This window comes from Triticum urartu, chromosome 2, assembly GCF_003073215.2.
Source record: "Triticum urartu cultivar G1812 chromosome 2, Tu2.1, whole genome shotgun sequence".
Taxonomy (NCBI): Eukaryota; Viridiplantae; Streptophyta; class Magnoliopsida; order Poales; family Poaceae; genus Triticum; species Triticum urartu.
In genome coordinates this window covers 511,376,881-511,396,051 of record NC_053023.1, presented here as the reverse complement: position 1 = coordinate 511,396,051, position 19,171 = coordinate 511,376,881, and the positions used below count along the sequence as shown (strand labels likewise).

Sequence of the window (19,171 nt, the reverse complement as noted above, 5' to 3'; positions counted from 1 at the left end):
GCTCTGATCACCCTACCCTTAGATCAATTTTTTGAAACAGTTTCTTCTACTTTGGGGCTGCCATGACGGTTGTACAGAAGGAGAAAGAAAGTGCCTTGGATCCTCTTCTTTCGTGGAAAAGAAGAAGGCAGCGTGCAGGCGTGGGGGCGAGCGGGCGTGGGAGGGGCTGGGACGCTGGGCAGGCACAGCTGGCCATATGGGGAGCACGCTTTTCTGTTCGGGATTAATCGTTCGATCGACTCGGTTTGGTGGCTGCCTGTCTTTTTCTTTTCTGTACCACGAGGAAACAGAGCTTACCTTTTTAAGTCGGCCGCTTGATCGCACTAGTGCGCAGCCGGCTGCTCACGAGACGCGTCTCATAATATATAGGTATCCCAAAATGAAAAGGAAAATAAAACACAACACCCTGTCCCTCTCTCATTCTCCTCCCGCCAGACCACCACCATGGCCGCGGCCGCCGCCGGCGCCTCTACTTCCGGCGCAACTGTGTCCGCAATCTCTGCCCACGTAGCCGCCGGACGACTCTTCGCCGCCATAGACACTCTCACCCCTTCCTGTTCCTCCTCCCCGATACCCTCCTCGCTCTACGCCTCCCTCCTCCGTCTGGCCACCGACCACGGCTCCCTCTCTGCCGCCCGCCGCATCACGACCCACTTCGCCTCCTCCGCCTTCCAATTCAACCGCTCATCAGTCCCCACCTTCCTATTCAACCGCGCCATCGAGTCTCTTGCTGCCTGCGGCGGCCTCGCGGACGCGCGGGAGTTGTTTGACTTAATGCCGCGCCGTGACGGCGGTTCTTGGAATGCCATCATCTACGCATCCTCCCGCTCCGGGAAACCTACCGAGGCGCTTTCCCTCTTTGCCGATATGTACTCCCGTGGCGTTCGCCCCAACGATGTCACAATGGCATCCGTGCTCGCCTGCTGCTCAGAGTGCCTCAACCCGTGTGGTGCCCAGCAGCTCCACGGCCATATCTCCAAGCGGGACTTTCAGTCCAATGTGATTCTTGGCACGGCGCTGGTTGATGTGTATGGGAAGTGTCACTTACTTGCAGATGCGAGGCAGGCATTTGATGGTATCTCTGAACCTAATGCCATTTCGTGGAATGTCATCATCCGCCGGTATCTTCTTGCTGGGATGGGGGATATGGCAGCTGAAATGTTCTTTCGGATGGTCTGGGCAGGAGTTAGGCCGCTTGTTTATACCGTCTCACATGCACTTCTTGCTTGCCGGGACAACAATGCGCTTGAAGAAGGACGGTGCATGCATACTTTTGTGCTCCGACATGGGTACGAGCACCACGAGCATGTGCGGAGCTCAGTCGTGGATATGTATGCCAAGTGTGGTGCCATTGATGCAGCCCAAAGGCTCTTCAACGTGGCACCAGTGAAGGGCGTAATAATGTCGACCTCAATTTTGTCAGGACTGGCTTCTTGTGGGAGGATTGGTGATGCAAAGCGAGTGTTCGACGGGATGCAAGAGCGCAACTTAGTGTCCTGGAATGCTATGTTGACTGGTTATATCAGGTCCTCGGATCTGACTGGTGCTTTGCATTTGTTCCGGCAGATGAGGAAGGAGACAAAGGAGCTTGATGATGTTACACTTGGTTCCGTGCTCAATGCTTGTACTGGGATGCTTGATATTGGGAAAGGTGAGGAGGTCCATGCATTCGCTTTCAAGTGTGGTTTATTGAGTTACCCTTTCCTAAAGAACACTCTTGTGAGGATGTATTCCAAATGCGGATGCCTGAGGAGTGCAGAACTGCTTCTTCAATTCGAGATGGGAGAGAGAGACAGATACTCCTGGAATTCACTTATCTCAGGCTATGAGCGCCACTCCATGAGTGAAGCAGCTCTGCATGCACTGAGTGAAATGCAATCTGAAGTAACTCCTAACCAGTCCACGTTCAGTTCGGCACTGGCAGCCTGTGCCAACATTTTTCTGCTTAAGCACGGCATGGAGATTCATGCGTACATGATCAGAAATGGCTATGAGATTGACGATATACTGCAAAGTGCACTGATTGACATGTACTGCAAGTGTAGGCTATTTGATTATGGCATCAGGATATTCGAGGCACAGCCATCTCGTGATGTCATCCTGTGGAATTCGATGATCCTTGGCTGTGCTTACAGTGGCAAAGGTGAGTATGGGCTTGAATTGTTTGATGAAATGCAGGCGCAAGGGATTAAGGCCGACTCTGTCACTTTCCTCGGTGCACTAGTTTCATGTATCAGCGAGGGGCATGTTGGGTTGGGAAAGAGTTATTTCACTTTGATGACTGAGGAATCCATCATTCCTCGCATGGAGCACTATGAGTGCATGATTGAGCTGCTGGGCAAACATGGACACATGGTTGAGCTCGAGGATTTTGTGGATCACATGCCGTTTGAGCCACCAACCACAATGTGGTTAAGGATCTTCGACTGCTGCAGGGAATATGGAAATAGGAAATTAGGGGAGCGGGCTGCCAAGTGCATCAATGATAGCAATCCCCAGACACCGGTTCGATATGAGGCCACTGCGGACTACATGTGCAGTGATGGTGGCAGTGCAGAGCCCATGTCATTTGGTAACCCGGACGAAGAATTGATGTCGCCGCTGTGAGTGCCATGACATCGACTCGCAGGTGGCTGAGCTGAAATTCTTAATTACCAAATCAAGGAGCAGACTTGAAAAGGATTTTCAGGTGCTTGTGATCCTATAGCATCAGTATTGACACTTGACAGGACTACCCTAGTACAGTTGGTCGAGCTGAAGACAGAGTTTTCTGGGCCGAACATGGAGTTTGTAATTATAAGGATGATAACAAGACCTCAAGCTTTCATGTCAGCTGACTGAGGATGAATTGGAGCCCAACTTTGCATGATTTATTCTGGCACTCACAAGGAAGTCACATTGAGTCTTCTAGTCTGTCTATGTTGAGTGGTCAGGTGCCGAGACTAGGGGAGCATATAGCAGGCCTCATCGGCTAGGAAGATGCCGAGGAAGTTGTAAAGTATCACCTTTGTTCTGAATTATAAAACGTTTTGGATAATTCAGTATGGACTACATATGGACTGAAATGAGTGAACAAACGCACTAAAACGTGTCTACAAAAAAAAAAGAGTTAGAACATCATATAACTCGAAACAGAGGGAGTACCTATTTGTAAAAGGAAGTTGTAAATTGCCAATTTAACACAATTATTTTCTTGTCTAAGTATATTCGTAACAACGACCTCAAAACAAAAACTAACACTGCTTCATGTTAAGAGACAAGAACGAAGGGGGCCAGTATGGATGCAATAGGATTATCGTGAACTCGGATAACCAGGAACTTATGGAGATCATGAACAAAGGGCCCAGTATGCAGGTAACGCAGCGGCCATCATTGATGATTGTTATCGCTTGGCATGCGAGTTCAGTTCTATCCGGTTTCAATACTGTCCTAGAGAGGCAAATGGTGTTGCACATGAATTAGCGCGTGCTGCTAGAATTAGCTTTTGTAATGAGTGGTTAGGTGTTGCTCCAAATGCTTTCCTTCCTCTGATACTAAAAGATGTAGGTGTTGTCACATGTGAACAAAGAGGAAGATTTAGTTATCAAAAAAAGAAGAAGAGAGAGACAATAACATTTGGCAGGAATTTTGTGTATTCTTTTGCAGGAAGTGAACAAAAACATATATTAAAATCCACTTCAAAACATGGCAATCAGGAAGAGTATTTGCCTAGTCTCAGAAGAAAAAAAAGAGTATTTGCCTCTCCGAACAATCCTGGTGTTCTGGCGCGTATTCAGTATCGCCCTTGTTTGTCAGTTCGTTCTGCTGGCAACGACGAGGACACCGCCGCCTTCTGCCACCATCGAATTTTCAAACGGAGGCACCTGTTGGCATGGCGCGACACCACCACCACCACTTCGTCTCCCACCTCCGAGCATCCGCGCCGCTCGCCGACCTCCTCCGGTCCGCGCCAAGCCTGCCCGCCGCCCACGCAGCGCACGCGCGCGCCCTCAAGTCGCCCTACGCGGACGAGACTTTCCTCCTCAACACCCTCGTCTCCGCCTACGCGCGACTCGGCCGCCTCCCCGACGCGCGCAGGGTGTTCGACGAGATTCCCCGCCCCAACACCTTCTCCTACAACGCCCTCCTCTCCGCGCACGCCCGCCTTGGCAACCCCGCCGACGTCCGTGCTCTCTTCGGCGCCATCCCCGACCCGGACCAGTGCTCCTACAACGCGGTCATCGCCGCGCTCGCGCAGCACAGCCGTGGCGCCGACGCCCTCCTGTTCTTCGCCGCCATGCACGCCGACGACTTCGTGCTCAATGCCTACTCCTTTGCCAGCGCCCTGAGCGCCTGTGCCGTGGAGAAGGACCTGAGGGCCGGGGTGCAGGTGCATGCCCTTGTTTCCAAGTCGCCGCATGCCAAGGACGTGTATATTGGCAGTGCGCTCTTGGACATGTATGCCAAGTGCGAGGGGCCGGAGGAGGCACGGAGGGTGTTCGAGGCAATGCCGGAGCGGAATGTCGTTTCCTGGAACAGCTTGATCACTTGCTATGAGCAGAACGGCCCTGTGGGTGAGGCGCTGGTACTGTTTGTCAGGATGATGAATGCTGGTCTTGTGCCCGATGAGGTGACACTTGCAAGTGTCATGAGTGCGTGTGCGGGCCTTGCTGCGGATAGAGAAGGACGGCAGGTTCATGCGTGCGTGGTGAAATCCGATAGGTTTAGGGAGGACATGGTGCTGAGCAACGCTCTGGTGGACATGTACGCCAAATGTGGGAGGACATGGGAGGCGAGGTGTGTGTTTGACCGCATGGCTTCCAGGAGTGTTGTCTCTGAAACATCACTCATCACCGGGTACGCAAGGTCTGCTAATGTGGAAGATGCTCAGGTGGTGTTCTCACAGATGGTCGAGAAGAATGTCATTGCTTGGAATGTGCTCATTGCAGCATATGCACAGAACGGTGACGAGGAGGAGGCACTTAGGCTCTTTGTCAGGCTGAAAAGAGAGTCAGTTTGGCCAACACATTACACATACGGAAATGTTCTCAATGCATGTGGCAATGTTGCTGATCTTCAGCTTGGTCAGCAAGCTCATGTGCATGTCCTGAAGGAAGGTTTTCGCTTTGACTTTGGACCAGAGTCTGATGTGTTTGTTGGGAATTCCCTTGTAGACATGTACCTGAAGACAGGATCAATTGATGATGGTGTGAAGGTGTTTGAGAGGATGGCAGCCAGAGATACTGTGTCGTGGAATGCCATGATTGTCGGTCATGCACAGAACGGCCGTGCAAAAGAAGCACTGCATCTTTTTGAGAGAATGTTATGCAGTAAAGAGAGCCCAGATTCTGTCACCATGATTGGTGTTCTGTCTGCCTGTGGCCATTCTGGATTAGTGGAGGAGGGCCGGAGATACTTTCGGTCCATGACTGAGGATCATGGGATAACTCCATCCCAAGATCACTACACATGTATGATTGATTTGCTTGGTCGTGCCGGTCATCTAAAAGAAGTTGAGGAGCTCATAAAGGAGATGCCAATGGAACCTGACAGCGTGCTCTGGGCTTCTCTGCTAGGTTCTTGCAGGCTACATAAGAATATTGAGATGGGAGAACTGGCAGCTGGGAAGTTGTTTGAGCTTGATCCTGAGAACTCTGGACCCTACGTTCTTCTCTCGAATATGTACGCTGAGTTGGGGAAATGGGCAGATGTATATAGAGTGAGGAGATCCATGAAGAGCAGAGGTGTCATTAAGCAGCCTGGCTGTAGTTGGATTGAGATAGGCAGGCAAGTGAGTGTGTTTCTCGCACGAGATAACGGACATCCCTGCAGGAATGAGATACACGATACCTTGAGAATCATTCAGATGCAGATGAGTAGGGTGAGTGTAGATGCTGAAAATGCTGATGGCCTGATGAATTACAGCTCTGAAGCCTGTGGCTAGAACTAGAAGGCTTGATACACTTTGCAGGTTGGAAGATCATGGATGATGCAGAACCCGGTGATGAAAAGAAATATGGCAAAATGATTCTAAGTGATCCATTCTGTTGCTGGTGCAGCAGTTTTGCTTGGGGTGAAAGCATGAAGGACTTTTCTGATCTGAGTTGTGGATCTGAAGACTGAAACTCTTACAAAGTGCTGCGTGCTGACAACTTGACTGTGGCTATGCCATGAATGATTACTTATTTTGGACTCGGTGTATAAAGGTGAAATATTACTTGCAGACACAAGTATGCATGCAGTGTGCAGATTTTACGGCTGACTTCCAATTATAAAATAACTGTGAAAAACTAGCCATCTGCTATCAGCTATGTAGTTGTTTACTAACTGAAAGTAGAAATTGGAAGTAAAGAGACTCATTATTGTCATTTGTAAGCAAAGTTCAGGAGCATGAGTCGAAGAGAAGCTAGCAAACAAGCCCCCATTGACTTCCTCGAGATCCCTGCAAGTGCAACACCCCTTCTCATCTTTTCTTTTTGGAAGAGGAACACCCTTCTCATCTTCACCTATATTAACCTGGTAGGCATGTCATCCTCTGACGGAAATCCTGAGAGGTGACTTAGTTACAGCTTAAGCAATGGACGTTCCCCTGGCACTCCCTTTTGCCACCCTCGTCGTGGTCCTTCTGCTCTCCTCCGGCCCCATCGCGGCCGAGGTGGATGGCACAGCTGTGCTTGGAGAGGCGGTCCTGACACTTGACGCAGGCAACTTCTCGGAAGTGGTGGCCAAGCACGAGTTCATAGTCGTCGAGTTCTACGCGCCATGGTATGTTACTCCTTAAGCAGCTATGCTCTGACTCTCCCCAAATCCCAAAACAGTGTCTAACTGATGACCATCGCAGGTGTGGCCACTGCAAGGAGCTCGCTCCAGAGGTTAGTCATTTCCTTAACAAGTAGTCTGTCTTACCATGAAAGATGCAACACTGAGACACTGAGACGTACGTTTTAATTTGTCCATGCCATTTATGTGTGTACGTGTGATATGATGCATGCAGTACGAGAAAGCAGCCTCCATGCTGAGGAAGCGCGACCCTCCAGTGGTGCTCGCGAAGGTGGATGCGTACGACGAGAGCAACAAGGAGCTCAAGGACAAGTACAAGGTACATGGGTATCCGGCCATCAAGATCATCAGAAAAGGAGGGAGCGACGTGAGCGCCTATGGTGGCCCGAGGGACGCGGAGGGTATCGTGGAGTACCTCACGAGGCAGGTCGGCCCGGCATCTCTCGAGATCAGGTCTGCAGTGGATGCCTCACGCTCCATCGGCGACAAAGGGGTGGTCCTTGTAAGTTCCCACATCCTACCGCATTTGTGCGGTTCACCTCTCTTTCCTTAATCTCTTGAAGAATGGAGATCAATGGGTGTGTTGTTCTTGTCTGAAAATTGTCTTGCAGGTGGGTGTATTCCCTGAGTTTGCTGGTATTGAGTATGAGAATTTTATGGCCGTGGCAAACAAGATGCGAACAGACTATGATTTCTTTCACACATCGGATGCGAGCATTCTGCCACGTGGTGATCTGACCGTCAAGGGCCCCCTTCTTCGACTCTTTAAGCCATTCGATGAGCTGTTTGTCGATTCACAAGTAAATATCTTTCTTAATGTGCACCTTTTCATTGCTGGTCACTTCGTTCTCGTGGGTGTGCTTTTGCTTGTACACTAAAACACCAGTCATCTATAATTGTTAGGATTTTGATGACGATGCAATCAAGAAGTTTATTGAGGTGTCTGGTTTCCCTACTGTAGTTACCTTCGACGCAGACCCGACCAACCATAAGTTTATTGAAAGATACTACAGCACGCCTAGTGCCAAAGTGAGTAAACAGCAATTGCCCTCAGATCTTGTTTGTTCCTTCAGTACTTGCAGTCTCGGCTTCACTTGTATGGGATGGAAGAGTTGAACATTTAGTAACTTTAGCTCAATTCTTTACCTGCATCATGATATCAACATAGGACCAACATTTGAGATTGCATGAGCGCATTGACCCTTTTCACTTGTATCATGAAACATGAAATAACTTTGATACATGATTGGACAGGCAATGCTTTTCTTGCGCTTCAGTGACGACAGAGTTGAGACCTTCAAGAGCCAGATGCATGAAGCAGCCAGGCAGCTCAGCGGTAATAACATCAGTTTTCTAATTGGTGATGTTTCAACCGCAGACCGCGCCTTCGAGGTCATTACTCTTACTAGCTTCTCGTCATTTTTGTTAAGAATTCCTAGAACTAATCCACTGATTAGCATCCATGCGAAACTTTTCAGTATTTCGGGCTCAAAGAAAGTGATGTTCCCCTCCTCCTCGTGCTAGCATCTACTGGAAAATATCTCAATCCAACCATGGAGCCTGACCAGCTCATACCCTGGATGAAGCAGTATATAGTTGAGGCCTAGTCTACTATGCTGTTTCATAGTACTCTTTTGTCAAATCATTTCCTAATCATCTACTTTTTCATACAGTATGGCAACTTAACACCTTATGTTAAGTCAGAGCCAATTCCTAAGGTGAATGATCAACCTGTTAAAGTTGTCGTGGCTGACAATATTGATGAAATTGTTTTTAACTCTGGCAAAAATGGTTCGTTCATGTCACTTCAACTCACTGGCTGAGCTGAATTATACCAGTGGTTGCATTCAGCTTTTAGTTATTTATCCTGTGGTGAAGCTTGTCTAACCAATTCACTGCATGGCACTTCTTGTAGTTCTACTCGAGTTCTATGCACCTTGGTGCGGTCATTGCCGGAAGTTGGCCCCGATTCTGGAGGAAGTTGCTGTCTCGTTGCACGACGATGATGATGTAGTCATAGCGAAGATGGTAGTCCACTTTTCAGTTGATTATTCATATTGCCACTGATTCAGGTCACACTTCTGTGGTAGAGCATCGTCCTAGGCATTATAAAGTCTGAGACCTCTGGTTTTGCAGGATGGTACTGCGAACGATATCCCGACAGACTTCGCGGTCGAGGGATACCCAGCGCTGTACTTCTATTCTTCTAGTGGAGGGGATCTCTTGATGTATGACGGGCAGAGGACGGCCGAGGAGATCATCAGTTTTATCAAGAAGAACAGAGGGGCCAAAGCTGCTGCAGTAGAAGTAACCCAGACGGATGCTGTAGAAGAGGAGGTAACATCATCCACTCCATCGGGGTCCATTCAAGACGAACTTTAATCAAGAAGTATCCATCGTATGTGTCCTTTTGTTCCCCGTAACTCCTGTATTTTGTTCTGGTGCCCTTGCTCAGTGAAATCCAACGTTTACAAGTGCATCTATCACGCAAGAAGCTGAGGATATCACACTGCAGGGTATAGAGACGAGAGTGCAGGATGGCTCAGGGCTGTTCAGACCAGTCTTCGCTTAGTGACAAACCATACAGATGCCGTTGCATTGTGGATTTCTGATGCCTAAACACCTTTGAAATGAATAAGCTTCATGTAGCCCCTTCTATTATCAACTCCTATTTTGTGCAATCAGGTGTCTTATTTATGAATATATGTCTTTTCACATTGAGGAATTCAACAAAGTAGACACGACTTCGCTTTATTTCTCTGCAAAATGGTGGTCGCTTATGAATTGTGCCCACCCTAAACCTTGGCGACGTCCACCATACCGAGGCCACGAGTCACGAGAGTTACAAACCATTGCATGTTCTGATTATTGGGTGGTACCTTACCCAACATAACTTTTTTTTGAAACTTCACCCTGCATAACTAAACAGGTGATTTTCATTAGCCTATTTCTCTTAGCATGCAAATATGACACCTCAAAATGCAACTTGTATGGTAAAATGCACAGCTCAACATGCAAACATACATGGGAAAATACCCACCTTAACTTACAACCATGCATTGGAAAAGATTTTCAATTACATTTTGTTATGCTACTTATATTCAATAAATATTTTGTAACCATACAATAATCTGATATAATAAATCATATGTATTTTTAGTTTCAATTATTATATTATCAATCTAATTGTGTTCTATACAACCAAATATTATTGCAATATATTCAAACCAAATCTTGTAGAGTGCATGGAGGGTGCATGAGCTCAAAAGTTTCCTCCTAAACCCACTTTTGGGTGTTTGGTAGCTTGCACGGGCCTGTTCAACATGCAGGAGCTCAGCCCAAATACCTTCTTAGCATGCACGAAGAGAGAACACCCCAACAATCATTCGCTGGTTAGCATGCATGAGTGAAGCGAGCGAGAAATTTCTAAGAAATAATTATTTTTTAGAAAATATTCATAATACCAAAAAATTGTTCAAAAAAGGCCAGATTTTAAAAAATTGTTAAAATTTTCAAAAAATGTCATTCAAAATCTGTTCAAATGTTCATAAAAATTTCAGAATTTCCAAAAATGTTTAAATTAGATTTTTTTGGTTTTTTTTGAATTTTAAAATTTGGCTTTCAATTTTTTTAAAATTTTGGCTTTTCAAAAAAAACAGATTTTTTAAAAGATATCAAACTTTCAAATTTTGTTCAAATTATAAAAAACATAAAAATTCTGAAAATGTTTAAATTTTCAAAAATATTATTTTCCCCATGTTTCAAAAAATTATTCACATTTTTAAAATGTTTTCTTCACTTATTTGCTACAGTACCGACCGACATGTCTACACAGATGCAAGCTGCCAAACAGAGTCTCGGCTTAGCATGTCTCAGCACATACACCGCTACCAAACAACAGTAAATGGATGTACTCAGCATGTCTACAATTAGCATGTATCAGAGGAGAACAACCATGCTAGATTGGGAGTGCTACCAAACACACCCGTAGCAATTGTGGGGTACTGTTTAGTATAACTAAATATGCGATCATCATTAACCCATTTCTCTCAACGTCCAAACATGCCACCTCAACGCACAACCATGCATGGGACTAAAAAAACATGCATGGAAAAAATGCCCCCCTCAATTTGTAATCATGCATCGGAAAGGTTTAGCTATTTTCATTCTATTATGCTACATGTATTCAATAAATAATTTACACATATACAATAAATTATATATTGTCGTGGGTATTTCGTTGATTACCTTTCATTAGTATGATAGTTACACATGATTTGTTTGGTACTAGGACATCACCTTAGTCGTCATTTGAACACAAGACATAAGTTTTATATAGGTTCGGGCCCCTCGATGCGGGTACTAGCCTTGCTCCTGCTTATATGGGATTATATCGAGACAAATTACAAATAGAGATTACAATGGGGTCTCAGTGAGCCGAGAAGTTATCTCGAGTTCTAGATGGGCGATCTAGACGAGATCTCTAGCTCAATCTGGCTAAAGAAGCAAATATATGTCTTTGCTAGATCTTTGATCCTTTCTCGTGGTGTCGGGTGTCCTTATATATTGGCGTTGTCTTGGCCCTCTGTTCGATAGTTTTGATGTTCTATGATCCGGACTCCCTCGAGTTTCTAGGTCTACGACTTCCCTCTAGGAAACTAGGGGTTGTCACACTTATGGAAGTCGGTCATCCAAGTGTGGACCCCTGGGCCTACGCACATATGAGCATATGCGGCACAAAGTACGGTAGGTGCGGCACATGGATACAATAGTATGACTTCCCCTTGACATATATATTTTCCGTTTCAATTCTCATATTATTAATTCAAGTATTCTTGTTTCATACATCCAAAATTCATTGAGATATATTTGTAATCGCAACCAGTTGTGTGAGGTGTCATCTAGTACATAAGACAAGGCACATTGAATTGAAAGGAAAGTTATAAGAATACTTTTTCATTCCTTGCAATAGGAAATCTGAAAAAAAAAATGTTTACCATAACAAGGAGATTGTGACCTGCTGTCATTGTTCATTTCTTAGGCAAAAAAATCGAATGGGGAGATTTTTCCAGGAAGACGATTTAGCGTTAAGAAAACTGGAGGGGAGGGGGCATGCGTACCGAGAGAGATGATCTAGTGCAAAGAAAACCATGGGAGGGGAAATAACTTATCATCATCGCCAACTCCCCGAGGGAATTGCAAAAACCACTAACTACTGGGGTCGGTTTGCACAGAACAAGTTTGTTGAACAAAAGACCATTAATTGATGTAATCTGTGACAGCTAGCTCGAATCCATCACTTAATGGTTGACATGATTCCTTGTGGGTTGGCACCGCATGTCAATGTACACGTGAAAAAAAAATGACCACGACGACAAAATTTGGTGAGGTGGATGTGAAATTCGTTGGTTCAAATTTAACATTTCCAGAAAAAACGCAAAAATCTAGTAAATTGTAAATGTACCTAGTCCTGATCTGGGGAAATTTCGGCTCTTTTGGGCCACAGATTTAGAAGATATTGATAGTTTTAGTTAACTCGTTCAAATTTTGTTTCAAAATTCATCACTTAAAATGCAAAAATCTAGTAAATTATAAATGTACCTAGTTTTTATCTATAGAAAATCAACTCATTTGGACCACACGTTTGGGACATGTTGGCAATTCTAGTTGGCCCATTCAAATTTGGCTTCAAAATTCACAATTTCAAAAGATGCCAAAAAAACCAGTAAAACACACATGTACCTAGAACCGATTTGAGATTTTTTTAGCTCGACCATAGGTCTGCAAGATATTGAGATTTTTAGTTGGCTGGTGTGGCCTTTTTTGCCAAGTGTGTGTTTGCACGCGGGGCTCATACATCTAGAATCATGTCAACCGAGCCAAATGATGTATTTAAACTAGCTACAACAGGTTACACCAGTAGGTGGAGTTTTGTGTAAAGAATATGCGGAGAGTTTGTTATGTGCATTACTGACCTCGATAATTGGTGGCTTCTACAATTTCTTTACAACTTTCCTGGTAAAAGAAGATATGCGGGGCTAGCTATGAGGTCGTTGAGGACACTTGGTGCTCTGGTATCTCTGGCATGCGGACTGATATATCCTAGATGTATTTAGACCTTTTCAAATTATCATACATATTTTTCATAATTTTTATGTTATATTTTATGTTATATAGGGTTAAACCGCCGAACAGAATTGCAGTTTTTATTGTTTGTGATTGCGGAAAATTTCCCAAACTCAAGAAAATATGAAAATAATAATGTGCCATTATTTACATGGATCACAAAGGCTTGCAGAAGGGGGCATCTAGGGGAGCCACAGGGGCCCAAACGTCCTGCCCATGTGCCCTTGGTCGTGAGCGTGCATAGAGCATCTAGGGCGCATAGATTTTTTTTCCAGAGGTGTCCTTTTGACGCAACCCAGATAATGGCATTTCAGAATCACCCTATTTTTAGGTTTATTCATATCTACAGATCTCCAGCAATGGATAAAGCGATAACATGACACATATTTCAACATCTAGAAAAAGACTCATGAATGCTAGATCCAATTTTGGGGTAGACTCTCACCTCTAGTCCAACGAAGCCATGAAAACCAGAGGAAAACGCCTATTCTAACCAAGGGGGAATGTCAAAGAAGAGCAAGAATGAGAAGGGTGTTGAGTATACTGCACAAAGTACTTTAAAAAGTACCTTAGTCGCGCATAGATTTGTTTGATAGTGGGACGTAACCTCATGTTGTTGGACGAACACATGACACAACTTTAACCCAGACTCATCCGCTCATGATGTAGCTAATATCCCTTCTCCTACTTATATGGGTTATGCTAAGGATATTACAATGGAGGAGTACAATTATGCTCTCAACGAGTTGGATATGAACTTGGCAAGTTCTATGTGGACGATCAGTACAAGATGCCTAGCTTCGTTTTACTTCTAGCTAATCTAGTGCTTCAGCAGATGTTGAATGCCCCCTTCGTCTTAGCACAAATGACTTTATATAAGGGTGTAGGTCGGTGGCCGCCATCCTTTCTTCTCTTCTTTGCTCTCATATCGTGGACTCCTCCAGTTTGGTAGACGCATGATTGCTCTTAAGGAAACCGACGGTGATACCCCTAAGAAAGTTGGCCACCTAGGCGTGGGCCCATGGTGACATGCATACATAGTCAAATATGGTGCAAAGTACAATATCGCGGCATGGGAATACAATAAAACTACATCCCTGTCTCTCCCGGCTACGTCGGAATGCCAACGAGGAACCACCATAAATGCCATTGCCTCCATTGCCTGCACCATCATGTCCTTTGCCATCTTCTCCACATATACAATAGGGGTGTCCTTCCCTAAACCTATGTAACTCCCTTTTAAGACTTGGTGTTTGATGCAATGAATTATTTGTGTGATTTGTTGATCTTTTAAAACCTTTTTCTCCTTTTCACTATTATCTAGAGCCAAAGAGTGGCTATTATCTTTGCCTAAAAATATCATTGATTCATGGAATAAATGCAAAGATGCTATTGATGGAAAATATTATCCGCCTACTAAAAATATACAACTCAGAAATATTGTCATGAATTTCAAACAACTTTATCATGAGCATGTAGCCCAAACTTGAAAAAGAATGAAAATTATGACTAAGAATTACCCCACTCATGTTTACTAATGGATGGTGCTTCAAACGTTTTTTGTTGGACTAAATTATATGTGCATAAATTGAAGGAAATATGCCCTAGAGGCAATAATAAAGTTGTTATTTATATTTCCTTATATCATGATAAATGATTATTATTCATGCTAGAATTGTACTAACCGGAAACTTAGTACATGTGTGAATACATAGAAAAACAGAGTGTCCCTAGTATGCCTCTACTAGACTAGCTCGTTAACCAAAGATGGTTAAGTTTCCTGACCATAGACATGTGTTGTCATTTGATGAACGGGATCACATCATTAGAGAATGATGTGATGGACAAGACCCATCTGTTAGCTTAGCAAAATGATCATTTAGTTTTATTGCTATTGCTTTCTTCATGACTTATACATGTTCCTCTGACTATGAGATTATGCAACTCCCGAATACTGGAGGAACACCTTGTGTGCTATCAAACGTCACAACATAACTGGGTGATTATAAAGATGCTCTACAGGTGTCTTTGATGGTATTTTTTGAGTTGGCATAGATCGAGATTAGGATTTGTCACTCCGTGTATCGAAGAGGTATCTATGGGCCCTCTCGGTAATGCACATCACTATGAGCCTTGCAAGTAATGTGTCTAATGAGTTAGACACGGGATGATGTATTACGGAACGAGTAAAGAGACTTGTCGGTAACGAGATTGAACTAGGTATGATGATACCGACGATCGAATCTCGGGCAAATAACATACCGATGACAAAGGGAACAACGTATGTTGTTATGCGGTTTGACCGATAAAGATCTTCGTAGAATATGTAGGAGCCAATATGAGCATCCAGGTTCCGCTATTGGTTATTGACCGGAGATGTGTCTCGGTCATGTCTATATAGTTCTCGAAGCCGTAGGGTCCGCACGCTTAACGTTCGATGAAGATTTGTATTATGAATTATGTGATTTGATGAACTGAAGTTTGTTCGGAGTCCCGGATGAGATCACAGACATGACGAGGAGTCTCGAAATGGTCAAGACACAAAGATTGATATATTGAAAGGTTATGTTTGGACACCAGAATGGTTTCAGAAAGGTTCGGGCATTTTCCGAAGTATCGGGGGTTACCGGACCCCCCCCGGGAGTAAATGGGCCTTCATGGGCCCTAGTGGAGAGAGGAGGCGGCGGCCAGGTGGTGGCGCCCACCCCCCAAGCCCAAACTGAATTGGACTAGGGTTTGGGGGCCGGCCCCCCTTTCATTCTCTCCTCCTCCTTCCCTCCTTCTCCTAGTGGGAATAGGAAAGGGGGGGGGGGTGAATCCTATTTGGACCAGGAGTCCAAGTAGGACTCCCCCCATGGTGTGCCCCCCTTGGGCCGGCCACCTCTCCTCCCCCTTTATATACGTGGGAGGGGGGCACCCCAAAGACACACCAAGCCTTCTCTTAGCCGTGTGCGGTGCCCCCCTACATAGTTACACACCTCGGTCATATCATCGTAGTGCTTAGGCGAAGCCTTGTGACGGTAACTTCATCATCACTGTCACCACACTGTCGTGCTGACGAAACTCTCCCTCATCCTCAACTGGATCAAGAGATTGAGGTACGTCATCGAGCTGAACGTGTGCTGAACGCGGAGGTGCCGTATGTTTGGTGCTTGGATCGGTTGGATCGCGAAGACATTCGACCACATCAACCGCATTACTAAACGCTTCCGCTTTCGGTCTACGACGGTACGTGGACACACTTGTTGGGGAACGCAGTAATTTCAAAAAAATTCCTACGCACACGCAAGATCCATATAGATGATGCATAGCAACAAGCGGGGAGAGTGTGTCCACGTACCCTCGTAGACCGAAAGCGGAAGCGTTTAGTAACACGGTTGATGTAGTCGAATGTCTTCGCGATCCAACCGATCCAAGTACCGAACGCATGGCACCTCTGCGATCTGCACACGTTCAGCTCGGTGACATCCCTTGTACTCTTGATCCAGCTGAGGCCAAGGGAGAGTTTCATCAGCACGATGGTGTGATGACGGTGATGATGAAGTTACCAATGCAGGGCTTCGCCTAAGCACTACAATGATATGACCGAGGTGGAAATCTGTGGAGGGAGGCACCGCACACGGCTAAGACAACTGTCAACTTGTGTGTCTATGGGGTGCCCCCTCCCACGAATATAAAGGAGTGGAGGAGGGGAGGGCCGGCCCTCTCTATGGCGCGCCCCAAGGGGATTCCTACTCCTAGTAGGAGTAGGTTTCCCCCCTTCCCTAGTTGGAGTAGGAGAAGAAGGAAGAGGGAGAAGGAGAGAAGGAAAGGGGGCCGGGCCCCTTCCCAATTCAGATTGTGCTTGGGGGGCGTCCCCCACTTGTCCGCCTCCTCCTCTCTCCCACCCATTAAGGCCCATTGAGTCCCCGGGGGTTCCGGTAACCCCCTGGTACTCCGGTAATTGCCCGAACTTATCCGAAACCATTCCGGTGTCCAAACATAGCCTTCCAATATGTCAATCTTTATGTCTCGACCATTTCGAGACTCCTCGTCATGTCCGTGATCACATCCGGGACTCCTAACTACCTTCGGTTCATCAAAACACATAAACTCATAATACCGATCGTCATCGAACGTTAAGCGTGCGGACCCTACGGGTTCGAGAACTATGTAGACATGACCGAGACTCACTTCCGGTCAGTAACCAATAGCGGAACCTGGATGCTCATATTGGTTCCTACATATTCTACGAGGATCTTTATCGGTCAAACCGCATAACAACATACGTTGTTCCTTTGTCATCGGTATGTTACTTGCTCGAGATTTGATCATCGGTATCATTATACCTAGTTCAATCTTGTTACCGGCAAGTCTCTTTACTCGTTCCATAATGCATCATCCCGCAACTAACTCATTAGTCACATTGCTTGCAAGGCTTATTGTGATGTGCATTACCGAGAGGGGCCAGAGATACCTCTCCAACAGTCGGAGTGAAAAATCCTAATCTCGATCTATGCCAACTCAACAAACACCATTGGAGACACCTGTAGAGCATCTTTATAATCACCCAGTTACGTTTTGACGTTTGATAGCACACTAAGTGTTCCTCCGATATTCGGGAGTTGCATAATCTCATAGTCATAGGAACATGTATAAGTTATGAAGAAAGCAATAGCAATAAACTAAACGATCATAGTGCTAAGCTAACGGATGGGTCAAGTCAATCGCATCATTCTCTAATGATGTGATCTCGTTCATCAAATGACAACTCTTGTCCATGGCTAGGAAACTTAACCATCTTTGATTAACGAGCTAGTCTAGTAGAGGCATACTAGTGATACTCTGTTTGGCTATGTATTCACACATGTACTAAGTTTCCGGTTACTACAATTCTAGCATGAATAATAAAAATTTATCATGAAATAAGGAAATATAAATAACGATTTTATTATTGCCTCTAGGGCATATTTCCTTCAACACTCTCCCCGCTCGTTGTTATGCTTCTCCTAGATAGATCTTGCGTGATCATATGAATTTTTTTGAAATACTACGTTCCCCAACAGTAGAATCCGAGCCAGGTCTATGCGTAGATGTTATATGCACGAGTAGAACACAATGAGTTGTGGGCGACAATAGTCATACTGCTTACCAGCAACGTCTTACTTTGATTCGGCGGTATTGTTGGATCAAGCGGCCCGGACTGACATTACATGACCGCGTTCATGAGATTGGTTCTATCGATGTGCTTCCCACACAGGTGGCTAGCGGGTGTCTGTTTCTCCAACTTTAGTTGAATCGAGTTTGACTACGCCCGGTCCTTGTTGAAGGTTAAAACAGCACACTTGATGAAAAATCATTGTGGTTTTGATGCGTAGGTAAGAATGGTTCTTGCTAGAAGCCCGTAGTAGCCACGTAAAACTTGCAACAACGAAGTAGAGGATGTCTAACTTATTTTTACAGGGCATGTTGTGATGTGATATGGCCAAGACGTGATGAGATATAAATTGTTGTATGAGATGATCATGTTTTGTAACAGTTATCGGCAACTAGCACGAGCCATATGGTTGTCACTTTATTGTATGAAATGCAATCGCCATGTAATTGCTTTACTTTATCACTAAACAGTAAGGATAGTCATAGAAGCAATAGTTAGCGAGACGACAACGATGCTACGATGAAGATCAAGGTGTCAAGTCAGTGACGATGGTGATCATGACGGTGCTTTGGAGATGGAGATCAAAGGCACAAGATTTTGATGGCCATATCATATCACTTATTTTGATTGCATGTGATGATTATCTTTTATGCATCTTATTTTGCTTAGTACGGCGGTAGCATTATAAGATGATCTCTCACTAAATTTCAAGGTATAAGTGTTCTCCCTGAGTATGCACCTTTGCTACAGTTCGTCGTGCCGACACACCATGTGATGATCGAGTGTGATAAGCTCTACATTCACATACAACGGGTGCAAGCCAGTTTTGCACACGCAGAATACTCGGGTTAAACTTGACGGGCCTAGCATATGCAGATATGGCCTCGGAACACTGAGACCGAAAGGTCTAACGTGAATCATATAGTAGATATGATCAACATAGTGATATTCATCATTGAAAACTACTCCATCTCACATGATGATCGGACATGGTTTAGTTGATATGGATCATGTGATCATTTAGATGACTAGAGAGATGTCTATCTAAGTGGGAGTTCTTAAGTAATATGATTAATTGAACTTTAATTTATCATGAACTTAGTACCTGATAGTATTTTGCATGTCTATGTTGTTGTAGATCAATGGCCC

The 19,171-nt window shown here is 45.0% G+C and overlaps 3 protein-coding genes across 5 annotated transcripts; all 3 read left to right on the top strand.

The window, feature by feature from the left end:
• The first annotated feature begins 369 nt into the window (after positions 1–369).
• LOC125538339 (pentatricopeptide repeat-containing protein At3g26540) lies at positions 370–3,037 on the top strand. The gene has a single exon (XM_048701595.1). The coding sequence runs from the start codon at positions 445–447 to the stop codon at positions 2,605–2,607; it is 2,163 nt and encodes a 720-aa protein (XP_048557552.1). The 5' UTR covers positions 370–444; the 3' UTR covers positions 2,608–3,037.
• Positions 3,038–3,165: 128 nt separating this feature from the next.
• On the top strand, positions 3,166–5,932 carry LOC125538340 (pentatricopeptide repeat-containing protein At2g13600). The gene has a single exon (XM_048701596.1). It carries the CDS (start codon positions 3,872–3,874, stop codon positions 5,921–5,923), a length of 2,052 nt encoding a protein of 683 aa, XP_048557553.1. The 5' UTR covers positions 3,166–3,871; the 3' UTR covers positions 5,924–5,932.
• A 615-nt stretch (positions 5,933–6,547) lies between these two features.
• Positions 6,548–9,501, top strand: LOC125538341 (protein disulfide isomerase-like 1-2). Of its 3 annotated transcripts, none has more exons than XM_048701599.1 (11): positions 6,548–6,744; positions 6,821–6,851; positions 6,974–7,261; positions 7,371–7,559; positions 7,663–7,788; positions 8,014–8,151; positions 8,238–8,354; positions 8,433–8,550; positions 8,675–8,787; positions 8,896–9,096; positions 9,215–9,501. In XM_048701599.1, the coding sequence occupies exons 1-11, from the start codon at positions 6,557–6,559 to the stop codon at positions 9,215–9,217; spliced, it is 1,512 nt and encodes a 503-aa protein (XP_048557556.1). In that variant the 5' UTR covers positions 6,548–6,556; the 3' UTR covers positions 9,218–9,501. The 3 variants fall into 3 exon arrangements, with proteins under 3 accessions (XP_048557556.1, XP_048557555.1, XP_048557554.1); XM_048701598.1 differs by having other exon boundaries at positions 8,896–9,157; positions 9,275–9,501; XM_048701597.1 differs by having other exon boundaries at positions 8,896–9,501.
• Positions 9,502–19,171: the final 9,670 nt, after the last annotated feature.